Raw genomic sequence first — 17,983 nt, forward strand, 5'->3', positions numbered from 1 at the left:
GAGCTACCGGGGGAGAAGAGCCTTGGTGAGAGAGGTAAAGAAGAACCCAAAGATCACTTTGGCTGAGCTCCAGAGATGCAGTCAGGAGATGGGAGAAAGTTGTAGAAAGTCAACCATCACTGCAGCCCTCCACCAGTCAGGGCTTTATGGCAGAGTGGCCTGTCGGAAGCCTCTCCTCAGTGCAAGACACATGACAGCCCGCATGGAGTTTGCTAAAAGACACCTGAAGGACTCTGAGATGGTGAGAAATAAGATTCTCTGGTCTGATGAGACCAAGATAGAACTTTTTGGCCTTAATTCTAAGCGGTATGTGTGGAGACAACCAGGCACTGCTCATCACTTGTCCAATACAGTCCCCACAGTGAAGCATGGCGGTGGCAGCATCATGCTGTGGGGGTGTTTGTCAGCTGCAGGGACAGGACGACTGGTTGCAATCGAGGGAAAGATGAATGCGGCCAAGTACAGGGATATCCTGGACAAAAACCTTCTCCAGAGTGCTAAGGACCTCAGACTGGGCCGAAGGTTTACCTTCCAACAAGACAATGACCCTAAGCACACAGCTAAAATAACGAAGGAGTGGCTTCACAACAACTCTGTGACTGTTCTTGAATGGCCCAGCCAGAGCCCTGACTTAAACCCAATTGAGCATCTCTGGAGAGACCTAAAATGGCTGTCCACCAACGTTTACCATCCAACCTGACAGAACTGGAGAGGATCTGCAAGGAGGAATGGCAGAGGATCCCCAAATCCAGGTGTGAAAAACTTGTTGCATCTTTCCCAAGAAGACTCATGGCTGTATTAGCTCAAAAGGGGCTTCTACTAAATACTGAGCAAAGGGTCTGAATACTTAGGACCAGGTGAGATTTCAGTTTTTATTTTTTAATAAACAATTTTAAAAATTCTTTTTTTTTGTCTGTCAATATGGTGTGCTGCGTGTACATTAATTAGGAAAAAAATTAATTTAAATGATTTTAGCAAATGGCTGCAATATAACAAAGAATGAAAAATTGAAGGGGGTCTGAATACTTTCTGTACCCACTGTATACCTGCATTGTTCTCACTCTTTAATATTGTTCTTTATCAGTATGCTGCTGGAGTATGTGAATTTCCCCTTGGGATTAATAAAGTAGGCGGCACGGTGGTGCAGTGGTAGCGCTGTTGCCTCGCAGTTAGGAGACCCGGGTCCTCCCTGTGTGGACTCTGCATGTTCTCCCCGTGTCTGCGTGGGTTTCCTCCGACAGTCCAAAGACATGCAGGTTAGGTGGATTGGCAATTCTAAATTGGCCCTAGTGTGTGCTTGGTGTGTGGGTGTGTTTGTGTGTGTCCTGCGGTGGGTTGGCACCCTGCCCAGGATTGGTTCCTGCCTTGTGCCCTGTGTTGGCTGGGATTGGCTCCAGCAGACCCCCGTGACCCTGTATTCGGATTCAGCGGGTTAGGAAATGGATGGATGGATGGATGGATTAATAAAGTATCTATCTATCAATGAATGTGGAGGAGAGGCGGATCATCCAATCCACAGGGATCTCTGTTACAGGATCAGTCCAGCCTCTCATTGATGTGGACCCCCAAGTACTTATAGAAGTGTACAATCTCTACATCCACTCCTTGAACACTGGCTGAGTGAAGAGGGTCTTTGGTGTGGTGAAAAATCAATAACCAGTTCCTTGGTTTTGTTGATCCTGAGAGCATGCGTTGATAGCGCATTGCTGCAGCCCACCACACACCCGAGTGCAGTCAGTGACACCTCAACCCCACACTTTTTTTTTACAGTGGCTTCAATGCCAATCCTGCCACCAACCCCTGAGTTTTCCCTGTAAGTTGGAGGACCTGTTTGCTGGGCTGGGTGCAGGTTGACATCATACCCAGGATGGAGTGATCACAGGTTAAGGGCCTTGGAATTGCAGGCAATTCTCACAGTTGTTTCTCTTTCTCTTCTTCTCTGTCTCATCCCCATCTATCTGTCTATCTAAAATCTAATGTCTGTCTGTCCACTTTTCATTAGAGAACTACTTAATGGATTTAGATTTTTTTTTCTTTTTATAATTTGCTTGAACATTCCAGTTGATTTTGCGACTTCTCTTATCGCGCTGTCATAGTTTGCCTGCGGGTCCAGCTTCCAAGAGAGAGGCTGCAGGCCAAGGGGAGCAGGAGTGGGCAGGGCCCTCCTCACTCGCACACCAGCCTTCATTCGAGTCGCTCTACCTTGTGCCATATATTGGAATGTACCTCGCCTCCTCCTGTTTGTTCAGCAGACATTATCATCTAGAGATTGTTAAGGAGTCATGTTTGACGTTTTCGAGAGAGAGAGAGATCAGAGCTACGTGTGTTTTACAGGGCAGCTGCTCGTTGCCAGAGATATCACGACCATGTGCTTTTTCTCTCCATGCGGAGGACGCTCTCCCGTCAGAGCTGAACACAATCATATACTGTGCCAACATCTGACGTTGCAGCGTGCCTATCTTACATTTTTTTGTCCTGTTTCACTACTACGTGGGCGGTGCCGGGCGCTAGTTGTCAATAAGTGTAGAATCATCAAGTGATTTTTAGAACTTGAGATTACAGAGTGGGCACCTCTTAACTTTCATAAACTGCTCTCCTTGGATGATGGCGTCCCTCCTGCCTGGCCACCTATGTTTCCTGATGGAGTGAGTGGCTCTGCCAATAGGCAAACTGCAGTGTGTCCAGGTGGTCTTTCATAAGAGGATTCTTATAATCCTGGACAGCTTCTCAAAGGTCTTCGTGATGTGGAGTTTAAGGGCCACTGCCTGGTCTGGATGACTATGTCTTCTGTGGAACAGGAGCAATGCAGGATGTTTTCTCGACCAGGAGAAATGCCAGCGTTGCCTTGGCTCCATCTCCCTGATGTCCTGCAATGCAATGAGGAGGTTGGATATTTTGGGTATTTGGGTAACAACGTTGTCACCCCATCTAATGGGATTTTGAATTCAGTTTAGTGGCAGACAGACAGACGCATTATGTGGGGGAGGTGCGCAAAGATCATGTGCTTTCCAACCTCCCGCGTGAGTTCAGTCTGCGCAGTTCCCGCAGGCAGCTTTAGAAGATGAACTGCCGCTTGAGTTCGTTGTGATGTCGAAGATCCTGCGGACATGTTCACATTCTGGGAGATGATTCAGACTCAACTTGACAACCCCTCGATGCGGCCGTTATTTTACAGCCGGCGGCCACGGGCGTGCTGTTGTTTATGACGCGGGGCAGCAGGCGGCGCTGTGTGCGCCCTCATTGCTTCTCCGCGTCAGGCGCTGACGCTTGGTTGCCTGGAGACGAAGAGGCCGCGAACGGTTTGTAGAAGGCTGATCTGCTGCACCGAGGCCTTGGCGCAGCAGACGCGATGAATGAAACGTGCGTTCAGCCGCAGGGCGATACGCGGTCTCCGGCGATGGCCTGGGAAGCCTAGGGCTGTCGGCAATGGACAACTACTCCTCCATTAGAGTGGTGGGCAAGGGCAGCTACGGAGAGGTGCAGCTGGTGAAGCACCGAATCGAAGGGAAGCAGGTAAGGCGGCCGAACTCGAGGAGACGTGCCAGGGGTTGGCGGAGCCCGTCGGGAAAACAAAACCCGTAGACGCAAAGCGAGAGGACGTGCGGGCCGTGCCGGGTTTGTTACAAGGGGTCGGTGACAGTATCGTCGTAAAATTCATGGTAGCTCGACTCTCTTAACATCCAGCGTCGCGTGTCCACCTGGCACAATAGCCAGTGTCCTGCGACAAGCGGCGTGTCCGGGCCGCACAAGTTCACCTTACAGTTGGACAGGCTGCGAAGGTGCCGACGACCAGGCAGTCCGCTTGGGCTCATTGGTGCAAACTGGTGAAGGTAGGCGCTGCACCCCGCCGGATTAAGAGTGGAGTGGCGCAGTTTGAGTGCTTATGTGACACAACGCGACAGAACTGTCACCAATAAATAGCCAGGGGTCAAAGAGACATTTAGATGAAATGATATGTTCTGGGGTCGCCTTGTTTGCTTTGGAAGCTGACTTGGAACTGCAAAAGTTATTAACGGTCCTAATTAATGGAGACTTAACCAGGAAACGTTAAGGGGTCGTCCTGTACATCCGATTAAAGTTATGTACGCAGATAGAGAGAGCGAGAAAAAAAAAAAAAACATGTACTCCTGTTGTTTTGAGCTTGATTGGAAAGAAACGTCCTTTTGTTAAAAAAAATCAATCTGTCGCCCCTCAAGCTTGCTTGAAATATTGAACTTCATTATTGTATTTCAGAAAGGACTTGGTAAACTATTAAGAGGGCACTACAAATCTGTCTGAACTTCATAGTAACTTGTCTCTCCATCTGTTATTCTGTCTCTGTTTGCTTGAGGGAACAAAGGCGCTATAAACTGGTTAATGGCATGTACACGCAGGATAAAAAGTATACCTCCTGTGATAAACTTGTTGATCGGTATTCACAAATAACCATATGCAGTAAACTCTTAAACAGCTTTATAAATGTGTCTAATTGTTATAGTATCGCTCTATTTATCACATAGTGCCATTTACCATTTAGTACCTTTCATACATATGTATTATCTTTCACACGTCTCTAATTAATAGTGCCTTTCATAATATCATTTACTACCCTTTACATATGTGTCTATTATATAGTGCCTTTTAAATGAATCTAACTACTAACTGTATAGTACCTTTGATTTTGCTGTCTGTATAATATATAATGCCTTTCATTTTAATTTATTGTGCAATAACTTTAATATCTATTTAAAGTATGTCAGTAAATATGGTGCTCGCTCTGTCTGTCTATCTTGTACTGCCATCCAGCTCTATATCATTTAGTATATTTCATACATATCTATTGTTATCTTTCACTTGTATGTCTTATAAAAAGTGCCTTTCATAATATCGTTTACCATCCTTTACATATGTGTCTATTATATCCTATCTATCTGCTTTTAGGCGTGCTTGAAGGATTAGCTTTTTAAAGGCATGGCACACACAATATAAAACTATACCTGTTGTGCTAAACTTTTTGATTCTGTTTTCCAAAGGACTTTTGGCGGTAAACCGTTACATAAGTTTTTTGGTAGTAAACTATTACATACAACTTTGTAAATCTGTCTACATTATCTATCTGTATAGTGCCTTTCAGGCTATCCTGAAGGAATAGCTAATTAAAGTCATGTGTGCAGAGGAGAAAAAAAATAAAAGTCTATTAAATAAAGAGCTTTATAAATCTGTCCAAATGTTATCGTGCTTATCTATCCATTTGTCTGTCTGTATTTCTGTGTGCCTGTATAGCGCCTTTTCAGCTTGCTTGAAGGAAAAGTTTTTTGCAAAGGATAAAAAGTATAAGTGTTGTGCTACACTTGTTGATTTGTGTTTTACAAAGTACTTTTGGTGGTAAACTATTGAATAAACAGCTCTGCAAATCTGTCTAAATTTCACAGCGCTTATCTCTGCCTGTCCATCTGTCTGTATAGTGCCTTTCAGGCTTGCATGAAGGAACTATTAAGAGAGCACTGCGAATCTGTCCGAACTTCATAGTAACTTGTCTCTCCATCTGTTGTTCTGTCTCTCAGTTTGCTTGAGGGAACAAAAGCGCTATAAACTGGTTAATGGCATGTACACGCAGGATAAAAAGTATACCTCCTGTGATAAACTTGTTGATCGGTATTCACAAATAACCATGTACAGTAAACTCTTAAACAGCTTTATAAATGTGTCTAATTGTTATAGTATCGCTCTATTTATCACATAGTGCCATTTCTCATTTAGTACCTTTCATACATATGTATTATCTTTCACACGTCTCTAATTAATAGTGCCTTTCATAATATCATTTACTACCCTTTACATATGTGTCTATTATATAGTGCCTTTTAAATTAATCTGACTACTAACTGTATAGTACCTTTCATTTGATTTTGCTGTCTGTATAATATATAGTGTTTATATTTCATTTTTATTTATTGTGCAATCACTTTAATATCTATTTAAAGTATGTCTATAAATATCTAACTATCTGGAGTGGTAATCCTACCGACTATGCCAAGTACTTTAATATAGAATCACACCATAATTCTATCTATCTGTCTATCTATCTTTTATAGTGCCTTTCTTGATCTATCTATCTATCTCTATCTATCTCTATCTATCTCTATCTATCTATCTATCTATCTATCTATCTATCTATCTAATCCTATCCTACCGACTATGCCAAGTGCTTTAATATAGAATCACACCCTAATCCTATCTTCTCTTTTGCCTTTTAGGCGTGCTTGAAGGATTAGCTTTTTAAAGGCATGGCACACATAATATAAAACTATACCTGTTGTGCTAAACTTTTTGATTCTGTTTTCCAAAGGACTTTTGGCGGTAAACCGTTACATAAGTTTTTTGGTAGTAAACTATTACATACAACTTTGTAAATCTGTCTACATTATCTGTCTGTATAGTGCCTTTCAGGCTAGCATGAAGGAATAGCTAATTAAAGTCATGCGTGTAGAGGAAGGGAAAAAAAGAGCCGTGTTGTGTTGAACTTGTTGATTGTACCAAAGGACTTTTGGTTGTACACATTTAAATAAAGAGCATTAGAAATCTGTCTAAATGTTGTAGTACTTATCTGTCTGTCTGTCTGCATTTCTGTCTGTCTGTTCAGCGACTTTCAAGCACACTTGAAGGATCTGCAATTAAGTGGCCTTCACAAATAGTATAAAACGTGTAGCTGTTATGTTGAACTTGTTGATTGTGATTCACAAAGGCCCTTTGGCAGTAAACTCTTAAATAAACAGCTTTAGAAATGTGTCACCTTTTTATAGTGTTCATTTATCTCTCCTTCTGTCTGTCTAGCTAGCTATCTCTATAGTGCCTTTCAGGGTTGCTTGAAGGAATGTCTGAGGAAAGTTATGTGTGCATTGGGGGGAAGAAAGAGAGAACCCCAGTTGTGTTGAACTTGTTGATTTGTATTTCGGAATGGACTTTTGGTGGTAAGCTAATCAATAAATAGCATTGCAAATCCATGTAGATTTTAAAGTGCTTATCACTGCAAGCCCTCTGTCTGTCCGTCTGTATAGTGCCTGTCAAGCTTGCTTGAAGTAACATCTGCTTAAAAAGTGCGCGTAGGATAAAAAGTTTACCTATTGCGCTAAACCTGTTGATTGTATTTCATTAAACTTCTCAAACGAAGAGCTTTTCAAATCTGTTTAAATGTTATAGTGCGTATTTGTTTATCTGTCTACCTGTCTGTCTGTGTAGTGCCTTTCAGGCTCACTTGAAGGAATAGCCGTTTACATGCAGAGGAGACACAAAATGTGTCCAGTGTTGTGTTGAACTTGTTGATTTGTCTTTCACGAAGGACCTTTGGTGGTAAACGATTCAATGCACAGCATTTTTATTATCGGTCTCTCTCTATCTGATGTGTCGTGCTTCTCATTCATCTCTTTCCATCCATCTATCTAATAGTTCCAGATCTGTAATAAAGTGCGTTTTACATTCCGGTTATCAATTACAATATAGCACCTTTCACATTCAACTCTATAGTTTACTAGCTGTGTAAGCCTGCGGTGTAAAAAGTCTGAGGTCCTAGAAACTATTGAAATGTAGAGATGTCGGGTAATTGAACTCTGGGCGTCTCTCTCCTAGGAGGTTTTATTTTGCCAACCTGCTGGCATCGCTTGTGTATTAGCGGCGGGAGGAAAAGTGAAAGGGATACCGTTTTGTCAATGATAGCGGCTAAGCGACTTTGTCTTTTTTTTCTGAGGTTTCTTTTTGCTGACATGATGGCCCCGCTTGTGTTATTAGCGGCTAAGCGAGTTTTCTGTTTCCTGGCCCTCACCCCGACTCCACCTCTCACTTCCGGGCCAGACAGACACCTGCACCTCCTCACGTAGACGTTTATATATAAGATGGTGTTCTCAGTGCCCTGTTTATCAGGTATAATATAGTGCCTTTCACATCTATCCATCTATTATATGGCGCTTTTCATATCTTGACTACCACTCGTTGTGCCAATCAGTCCATGAATCAGTCCCTTTGTTTTAAATCATGCCATTCACAAAATACACAATCAAATGCAAAGGTTGCTGATGTCCAGTTACTTGGTTTGCAAAAAATAAATAAATAAATAATTAAAGAGAAATGACATTTTTTTTTTCCATGAAAGTAACAAGCAAAACAAACATAAAATGTGTATCTCTTCACTGCTCCAAATTCAAGTTGACCAAAAAGTGGCATTTCTGGCTGTCCAGGTTTTATTTTAGACAGATAGATACTTTATTAATCCCAAGGTGATGTTCCCATACTCCAGCAGTGGCATACTGATAAAGAACAATATTAAATTAAAGAGTGATAACAATGCAGGTATAACAGACAATAACTTTGTATAATGTTAACGTTTAAGGGGGTGGAATTGAAGAGTCACATAGTGTGGGGTCTCCTCAGTCTGTCAGTGAAGCTGCTCCTCTGTCTGGAGATGATCCTGTTCAGTGGATTCTCCATTATTGGCAGGAGTCTGCTCAGCGCCCGTCGCTCTGCCATGGATGTCAAACTGTCCCGCTCCGTGACTACAATAGAGCCTGCCTTCCTCACCAGTTTGTCCAGGTGTGAGGCGTCCCTCTTCTTTATGCTGCCTCCCCAGCACACCACCGCGTAGAAGATGGCGCTCGCCACAACCGTCTGATAGAACATCTGCAGCATCTTATTGCAGATGTTGAAGGACGCCAGCCTTCTAAGGAAGTATAGTCGGCTCTGTCCTCTCTTGCACAGAGCATCAGTATTGTCAGTCCAGTCCAGTCCAGTCCAGTTTATCATCCAGCTGCACTCCCAGGTATTTATAGGCCTGTACCCTCTGCACAGTCACCTCTGATGATCACGGGGTCCATGAGGGGCCTGGTCCTCCTAAAATCCACCACCAACGTTTGGTTTTGCTGGTGTTCAGTTGTAGGTGGTTTGAGTCGCACCATGCAACAAAGTCCTTGATTAGGTTCCTATACTCCTCCTCCTGCTAATTAGCTGAGGTGAAAAGTCCGCATTGTGTCACGACTCGGGGGAATTTGGGTAAATTTCCAAATTGAATGACATGTAGGTCAGAGTTTCTATTTTCATGGGGAATTTCCAACTCGGAAGCTCATATTTACCATCTCTCTAATAGTACGTGAGTGCAACAAAAGGAGGTTGGTGTCAGGAAGGGGATCCGGTTATAAAAAAAATATCTGCTCCAGTATCCCTTTTGATGGGGGTAACGGGCCAACTGGGGTGAATCCAGAAAATGGCTATTAAACTGGCAGGGAGAGAGAGTCCATCTGAAATGCTTAACATTTGGCAATGTAGGTGGAAGCAGCCAACTCTAGAGAAAAGCCAGGCATATAACTAGACACCAGGTAGACAATAAGTGGGGCCTGGAATTGCCCGTGGGGACCGGAGAGCTTCTTTAACTACCTTGTCAGGTTAATGGTTGACTGTTCATGGATGAACATGGATCAGAGTGCCCATATTGAACTGGCATCTGGCCTATTCATGGTAAATTCTTGCCTTATGCCCAGGGCTGTGGAGTCGGAGTTATGGAGTCAGACCCAAGCTAACAAAGCAAGTAAACAAAATTAATTAGTGGTTATCAAATGCATCCATCTGGACAGAATTTTGTATTTTTGTTGGGAAGCCACATAAATAATTGAGGCCATTTTTTCTGTTGTGATGTGACACTTTACGGACATAGAATAGATCGTCTATTGATCTTAAATTGAATCTGATGTTGCGGTTGGTTTTATATGTTGGTTTGGGGATACAAAGACCATCTGTATTGTCCAAAAATCTACAAAATTTCTAGTCTGTAACAGATGGCTGTCACTGTGCTGCATCACAGCAGCTTAGAAGGGTCTCCTCCATCTCAGTTCCATTAGACCAGGGATTCTTAACCTGAGATCCGTGGACCCCTAGGGGGTCAATGGATGGGCTTCAGGGAGTCTGTTAGAGTCAGTTAAAAATTAACATTTATATTCACTATGAAGCCTGGTACTGTTGATTTAGAGTAGATTTTGTAGTGGTAGTAATGGTAGTAGAAAACGTTATAGTAGTAGATCTGTTTTAATTTGCACAAAAGGATTGTCTTATATATAAGCGTCTACGCGTAGAAGTGTGTCTGTCTCTCTGGCCTGGAAGTGAGAGACTAGAGCATGAAGCTCAAATCGCTGAGAAACGAGAGAAACTCGCTTAGCTGCTAATACACAAGTGTGGCAAGCACGTTGTCAAAACAAAACCTTCCGAGGAGAGAGAACCTCGCTTAGCCGCTAATAGATAATGGAGGTGAACACATCGGCAAAACGAAACCTCCGAGGAAAGAGAACCTCACTTAGCAGCTGATAGATAACGGTGGTGAGCACGTTGGCAAAACGAAACCGCAGAAGAAAGAACACTTTGCTTAGCGGCTGATAGATAACGGAGGTGAGCACGTCAGCAAAACTAAACCGCTGAGTTGAGAGAATCTCGCTTAGCAGCTAATAGACAACAAAGGCGAGCACATCGGCACAACGAAACCTCCGAAGAGAGAGAAACTCGCTTAGCCGCTAATAGATAACGGAGGCGAGCACATCGGCAAAACGAAACCTCAGAGGAAAGAGAACCTCACTTAGCAGCTGATAGATAACGGTGGTGAGCACGTTGGCAAAACGAAACCACAGAAGAAAGAACACTTTGCTTAGCGGCTGATAGATATCGGAGGCAAGCAAATCGGCAAAACAAAACCTCCAAGGAGAGAGAATCTCGCTTAGCAGCTAATAGATAACGAAAGAGAGCATGTTCGGCAAAACGAAACCTCAGAGGAAAGAGAACCTCACTTAGCGGCTGATAAGTAACGGAGGTGAGCACGTCAGCAAAACAAAACCGCTGAGGTGAGAGAGTTTCGCTTAGCAGCTAATAGACAACAAAGGCGAGAAAAACGGCAAAACAAAACCTCAGAGAAGAGAGAATCTCGCTTAGCTACTAATAAATAACGGAGGCGAGCACATCGGCAAAACAAAACCTCCGAGGAGAGAGAATCTCGCTTAGCAGCTAACACAAAACCGATGATTGATTGAAGTACCAGAATCCATGATTTCTAGCAGCACGGGCTTACACAACTAGTATTTCATAATTGTAATGAGTGGCCATTACGTTTTGCATAAAAACGGAGTGTTTACTTTTAAGTTTAATGATATTTTAATTCAATAATGCTTTATTAAATCTCGATAAATAAAGTCTATTAAACGAGGTGAGACACAAAAATAACCAGATTGGTAAAAAAAATATATATAGTTATTGATAAAGTACAGCAGTCTAAAGATTGTCACCTTCTATCTACTCCCCCTCCCAATCTCTACACCGCTCCATACATATGTATCCTCCATTGATTGAAACAGCGCTGGAAGTCTTCTTGCTTGAGGCTCTTCAACTGGCTTGCCATTTCTGTCTTCACTTCATCCATTGACGAAAAATGTGTTCCCTTCAGGTCACTTTTGATTTTCGGGAACAAGTAAAAATCACAGGGAGCTAAATCAGGATAATGTGGAGGATGATCGAGGACAGAAGTGTCTTTGTCAGACGAGACCGCTTTATGCAAAAAGCATTGTGTGATCATTTCGAACAATCTGATTCACCGTTTTGATGTTTTTCATCCGTCCGTTTTCATGAGCGTGGGCGACCCGGACGTTGAACGTCTTCCACATTTTTCTTCTCCTTCCTTGAAACTCTTGTGCCACTGAGAAACTTGCGTGTGAGACAAACTGTCATCACCGTACACTGTTTTTATCAGTTCATAAGTTTCTGTGGCCGTTTTGTTCAGTTTCGTGAGAAATGTGATGTTGATTCGCTCTTCGTTTTTTTTTTTTTTTTTCACCCGACATTATAACAGCAACTCGTGCAGCGCTTGTTGTGCAAATACTGACTGGGCACTTCACAGGGTGTCCCTAGCCGGTCAGCAGGCTGGGAGGGCGTGTAGGAGGGGATATAGTTGTATGATTCACGTCCGGCCGACCTCCAGGCGGTTTTCCAGGAAAGCCCCAAGCCCAGTCCGGTTATTTTTGTGTCTTACCTTGTATTCATTGTATGCAAAATTGTATTTATGTGAATATTTCTGGGGAAGGTGGGTCCATAGCTTTCATCATATTCATAAAGGGGTTTGGTAATCATTCTACATTTTCATAATTTTAGTTGTTACCCATCTGACTTCCAGACCCCAGAGTAATATATTTAAGACCCCTTCTTGCCACACTATTCTCATTTTGAAATCCATGGATGAGCTCTCATCAGCTTTTACGGTGGGCTGTTAGAGTTTAATAATCCTACCTGTTAGCACTGCCTGTGTGTTTTCTGATTAAAACAAATGGCCGTTATTTCCTTATTTGATTATGTTTGTGCAGTCTCGTTACAAGCAAATGTGCCTCTTGGGTAATAAAGTTTGTGCCACCTGACGTAACCTAACCTTACTCTTTCTCAACCGTCTAAAACCTTCCAGTATGTAGTGAAGAAGCTGAACCTGCAGACCTCTTCAAGGAAGGAGCGGAAGGCAGCGGAACAAGAGGCCCAACTTCTGTCTCAGCTTCGACACCCCAACATCGTGACCTACAGGGAGTCCTGGGAGGGTGATGATGGTCAACTGTATATCGTCATGGGCTTTTGTGAGGGCGGCGACCTCTACCACCGTCTGAAGGAGCAGAAAGGTCATCTTCTTGCTGAAAGTCAGGTCGTGGAGTGGTTTGTTCAGATTGCCATGGCACTGCAGGTATTCCGCCGCTCTGAGCGCCGTAACGACAATTGGCTTCATTGACGGGAGGCTCCGAGGGGTTAGACAAGGCAGCCCATCTGTCAGCGACTTGGCCTTCAGTGTGTTTTTGAATAGAAAGCAGTGATTGTGGGCTTGCCATCTCTTTGGCATTGCAGCTCAAGAATTTAATGAGACACCTCTCTGTAAAAGGAATGCTCACAGATGAAGTCGTTGGACAGGTAACGTTTGTTATAAAGAAACTCTTAGGGTGAATCGTCCAGTGACTCGCTCCAATACAAATCAGACAGGTCTAATTTTGTCATTAGCCATAAGGGCGGCTCTGTGTGCACGAGAGCTGACAGCCCATGAATGCTCATCCGGAAATACGATTCATATAATGCAACAACGAGGGTAAGAAACCGTGGGCGTTTTGAAAATCGCAAACAGAACATAAGCTCGTCTGTCTGATTATTGACATTTTACCTCCCACAACAGAAAGGCAAACACAAAAAAAAAGAAGGGATGAACTCGCCATACCTGTTAACCCTTCATATGGCACCGGCTTTATCAGGCTGACCCACTGATAGTTGTCAGAAAAAGGGGTGAGGGCACCTGTGCTGGAAAGTCACCCCATGATTGGTAAATATGGCCAGCAATTTCTCAGTCATGTAAATTGTAAAGGTCCGGCGATGAGATTAGCCACTGTGGTCAGCGGTCGGACATACCCTACGACTAAACATCATTTAATGTGGCATCGGCTTAATGTGCCATGATGTTGTCAAATGCATGTCAGTGCACAAGTCAGGATATGACATATTGGTGGCCGTGATATTTAGCTGCACATCAAAAGGTTGTGTGAATGTTGTCATAAATAGAAGGTTAACTATTTTTTTTGAGCATGTAAAAATTCAACAACATTCTGGGGTTTCATTTTTCTGCTAGCTGAATGATTTCAAGTGTCAGTCTTGCCCTCTGGAAAAGAAACGCAGCTTTTTGTTTTTTATTATATGTCACCAGATGTTTATTCTGCCTGACAATAAAAGAAATCTCTGCCAAATGGGGAAACGTTACCATTTTGGATCAATTCCATTTTTATAGAAATGTCTTAACAGTTCTGGCACGGCTGCAGTATTCAGGCCAGAAGGTTCCTTCCTGACAATATAAATGTAGAGAGCACAGAATGCTGTGTGTTTGAGTTGCCATGCTGCCCATTCTTGATAAGAAAAGCTTCAAGTACTAGGAAGTCTGTACAGCATGAGGCCATGTCAGAGGGAGGCATACATACACTGGAGTCTGTGACTGAAGACCTTTAGACCCTTTAGGAAACTTTAATTAGTATTAAGAATATATTTCTGTTTAAATGTTGGTATTCATTTTTCAGTGTTTTCTTCCATTATCTAACTTTGTTTTGTTGTACACTTTGTTGTATTTTATTTTGAAAGTTTGTTTTTTTCTTACTATATTTCCATTGCCAGTGGATCTGCACCTATGTGTGTGTGTGTTGTATAATATGAGAGGTAAAGATATATAAATATGGATCAGACTGTGGAGCACAACTCCAGGTCCAGGCTTTGGTCTTGTCACATCTGGACTACTGCAGCTGTATTAATAGAAGTACCACCATATGTCACTAAGCTGCTGCAGATGATTCAAAGTGTCTAGTGTTCAACCAGCCAAGATGGGCACATGTCACTCCTCCCCATAGAGCACTACATTATGGAGCAGCATCTTTAAGTTCACATCCTTGATGCTCATCTACATTGTATTCAATGAATCAGTGTGCGTGTGCATGCATATGTATGTGTGTGTGTACAGTATATATACGTAGCCTTTGCTATATATATATATATATATATATATATATATACACACATATATATAGACATATATATATATATATATATATATATATATATATATATATATATATATATATATATGTATATATATATATATATATATATATATGTATATATATATATATGTATATATATATATATATATATATATATATATATATGTATATATGTATATATATATATATATATATATATATATGTATATATATATATATATATATGTGTATATATATATATATATATGTATATATATATATATGTATATATATATATATATATATATATATATATATATATATATATATATATATGTATATATATATATATATATATATATATATATATATATATATATATATATATATATATATATATATATATATATATGTATATATATATATATATATATATATATATATATATGTATGTATATATATATATATATGTATATATATATATATATATATATATATGTATATATATATATATATGTATATGTATATATATGTATACATGTGTGTTATATATAATAGAGAGATTGATTTATTTTGTAAGTCCCATTTCATTTTTAAAGGTTTATTATAACAAATAGTTTCAACGGGCTTCTTGTACTACACAAATATGATTCTGTCTTCCTCTAGTCCTCCCAGGTAGGCTTTGTCCTCTTCCGCCCGACTCCAGCTCACCTGGGTGAGGCAGAGTCGCTCCTTTTTATATAAGACCAGAGAGTACTTCCAGTACCATGACATTTGCCATAGGAAGCACTTCCAGGTGAGGAGGAAGCCCTACAAGATGATCATCACTATCATCTATCTCCCTGCGGCACCCATGACACACAACAGCGCTGGTCCATGAAACTGAATTTCCCAGCATGCCATTCGGGTGTCTGTACGGGTAGAGTTGTGCAGGGATACTTCCATCTAGCGTGTCTGGCTGGATGGCAGATAATTCAGGCTGGTTGTCTCCCCCTGTCCCACCATTGTACTACCCTCTCAGCTAGGTAAGGATTTGGGCAAGCCCCACTGGGATGCCAGTGTATCCACTTCTGTGCGTCAATGTTCTGCCAGTCTCCTGGCAGAGCCAGGGAACACTCTGCCTTTCCTCTTGCCTATTCATTAAGGCCAGGTAAGGAACCTTGAAAAACCCCGGTAGGGAGACCAGCCCATGCCTACCATCCTTTATAATATTAATATTTATTTTGTGGTGTTAGATCTTGTGTGATTTTTAAATGGTATGGTCACAGATAAACTGGCATGGTATTTCAGTTTTTATAATAGTTTGTGTAATTTTTTATTATTTGTTTTGTTCCCAGTATTTACATGAGAAGCACATCCTTCACAGAGACCTTAAGACCCAAAACATCTTCCTTACTAAAACTAATATAATCAAAGTGGGAGATCTTGGCATCGCAAGAGTGCTGGAGAACCAAAATGACATGGCCAACACCCTTATTGGGACGCCATACTACATGAGTCCTGAGCTCTTCTCTAACAAGCCCTATAACTACAAGGTAATGTGTGCTAAAATGAGACCTTTACTTGCGTGGTATGATTTTATATTTTAGTAACGAGGAAATTCTATCTCATTCTTGTTATAGTATATTGTATTTGGTGCCAAATGTTCAAAATGGCCGACAATAGTGCCAGAGCCATTATTAACAAAGATGTGCAGCATTACAACTAGTGTAACAGCAATACAAATTCAGCCTTTTATCGTAGTGTTTTACATGTGGTAAGTGTTATTCACAATAGACTGCTCAAAGTGTGTTTCCATATAGCTGCAGCGGCTGCAGGTTTTCATTTTAGTCTTGTTCTTAATTACAAGGGTAAATCAAACAGGAAAGGCAATTTGAAAATTATGCAGTAACCCCAGTGAATAGAAGCTAACACAAAACAACTTAAAATCTTTTATCGAGTGCATTTATCTTGATTAAAATTGTCCAAAATGTTTCCAGGGCAAGACTCGACCTGTAAATGTTGCGATCGAGCTCCAGCCTCACTGGGCCACACTTTCTGGGCCTGTACCAAATTAACAAAGTCTTTGCCTGCCTATCAGAGAGCCTTGGTGTCATAATCACTTCTAACCCACTAACAGCTGTGTTTGGTGGGCTCCCAGACGGGCTTAAAGTGGAGGACAACAAACAAACTGGAATTTCCTTTACTACACTACTAGCACATAGACTTGTCTTGCTCAGCTGCAAGAATCCTAGCCCACTACTCTTCAATCAGAGGTTAACCAATGTTCTATACAACTTGAAATTGGGGTGAAAAACAACAGATTCTCACTTAAAAGATCTCTTCAAAACTTTATTAAAAATATGGCAGGGTCTAATCAGTAACATTTTAGAATTAAGCTTCCATTTCAGGAAAAAGCATACCCTTCTTTTGCTCCTTTTATAGAGTAGCTTCGGTTGCTGGCTCCTCTCTCTTTCTCTTGGGTGAGAGTTGAATTTTGCTTTGATTTGTTAACATTCCATAGAGTCAAGTCATATTTATCTGTTTGTAATTAAAATCAATAAAAAATATTAAAAACCAAAAAAAAACACGTTTGCAATGGCTTATGGGTAGTTTGAGCATGCATTGGCACAGCACTCTGCTATTAGTCTAGTTGAAGCTGAGGCCAACTGAACATGGACGCTCTGCTGAAATTCACTGAAGAATGTTGCCTTGTGTAGATCAGTAAGCTGTCTGGGGTACCCATTTTGCACAAACTTTAAGTTAAGCCAAGTCGTCGTGCACTATGGCCTGTGCAGATCCATAGATGATATCCAGATGTGCAGCAACAGCAGACAACATCATCCGTCGGCTTTCTTTGGTAAAGGCATTCGCCATGTCAATGTGGGCTTGTGTGTCCGCGATATTGATGGCCGACCAGGTCGAGCTTTGTCAGTTACACTTGTTCTTCCTGGTTTAAACCCATTCATAACCTTTTTGTTGAGTCACGCTCTTTGGTGGATTTCAGCAGCTTTCGCTCCCTTTACCTGAAGAAATCTCACTACGACATGTTGTTCAGCATTGGTGTAATCCTGCAGCGAGGCATCCACTGTGAACTTGAACCCTGGACACAGACAGAGACGGACACCAATTGTCCCAAAGCACACACGTTTATTCTCTTTTTCAATTTCTACACACAACACAATGCATCAGTCACTGCCATACACAGTTCTTTTCCTTCTTCTTCTCTTTCGTTCTGCCTCCTCCTTTCCTCTCCTGCAAGCTCTGTCCTCTTCCACCCATCTCCAGCCTCCCGAAAGGAGTGAGGCGGCCTCCTTTATACTACACCCGAAAGTGCTCCAGGTGTCTCCCGATTGACATCCGGCACTCGGAAGTGCTGCATATACACTCGGCTCCTCCTCTGGCAGCGCCTCTGGGCGTGGCAGAAATGCTTCATGCCCAGACTCCGGAGCTGTCCAGGCGTCCCCCTGGCG

General features: G+C 41.8%; 1 protein-coding gene across 3 annotated transcripts in view; it reads left to right on the forward strand.

Annotated features, from left to right (window-relative positions):
- Positions 1-3,064: 3,064 nt before the first annotated feature.
- nek4 (NIMA-related kinase 4) overlaps positions 3,065-17,983 on the forward strand; it is a 57,736-nt gene continuing 42,817 nt past the window's right edge. For 2 of the 3 annotated variants that reach the window (XM_039770465.1, XM_039770466.1), the window contains exons 1-3: positions 3,065-3,513; positions 12,449-12,715; positions 15,869-16,066. In XM_039770465.1, the coding sequence (XP_039626399.1) occupies positions 3,427-3,513; positions 12,449-12,715; positions 15,869-16,066 (552 nt within the window). In that variant the 5' untranslated portion in view covers positions 3,065-3,426. The remainder of the gene's footprint in view (positions 3,514-12,448; positions 12,716-15,868; positions 16,067-17,983) is intronic. The other variant, XM_039770462.1, reaches the window with a different exon arrangement.

This window comes from Polypterus senegalus, chromosome 12 (genome assembly GCF_016835505.1).
Source record: "Polypterus senegalus isolate Bchr_013 chromosome 12, ASM1683550v1, whole genome shotgun sequence".
NCBI classification, from domain to species: domain Eukaryota; kingdom Metazoa; phylum Chordata; class Cladistia; order Polypteriformes; family Polypteridae; genus Polypterus; species Polypterus senegalus.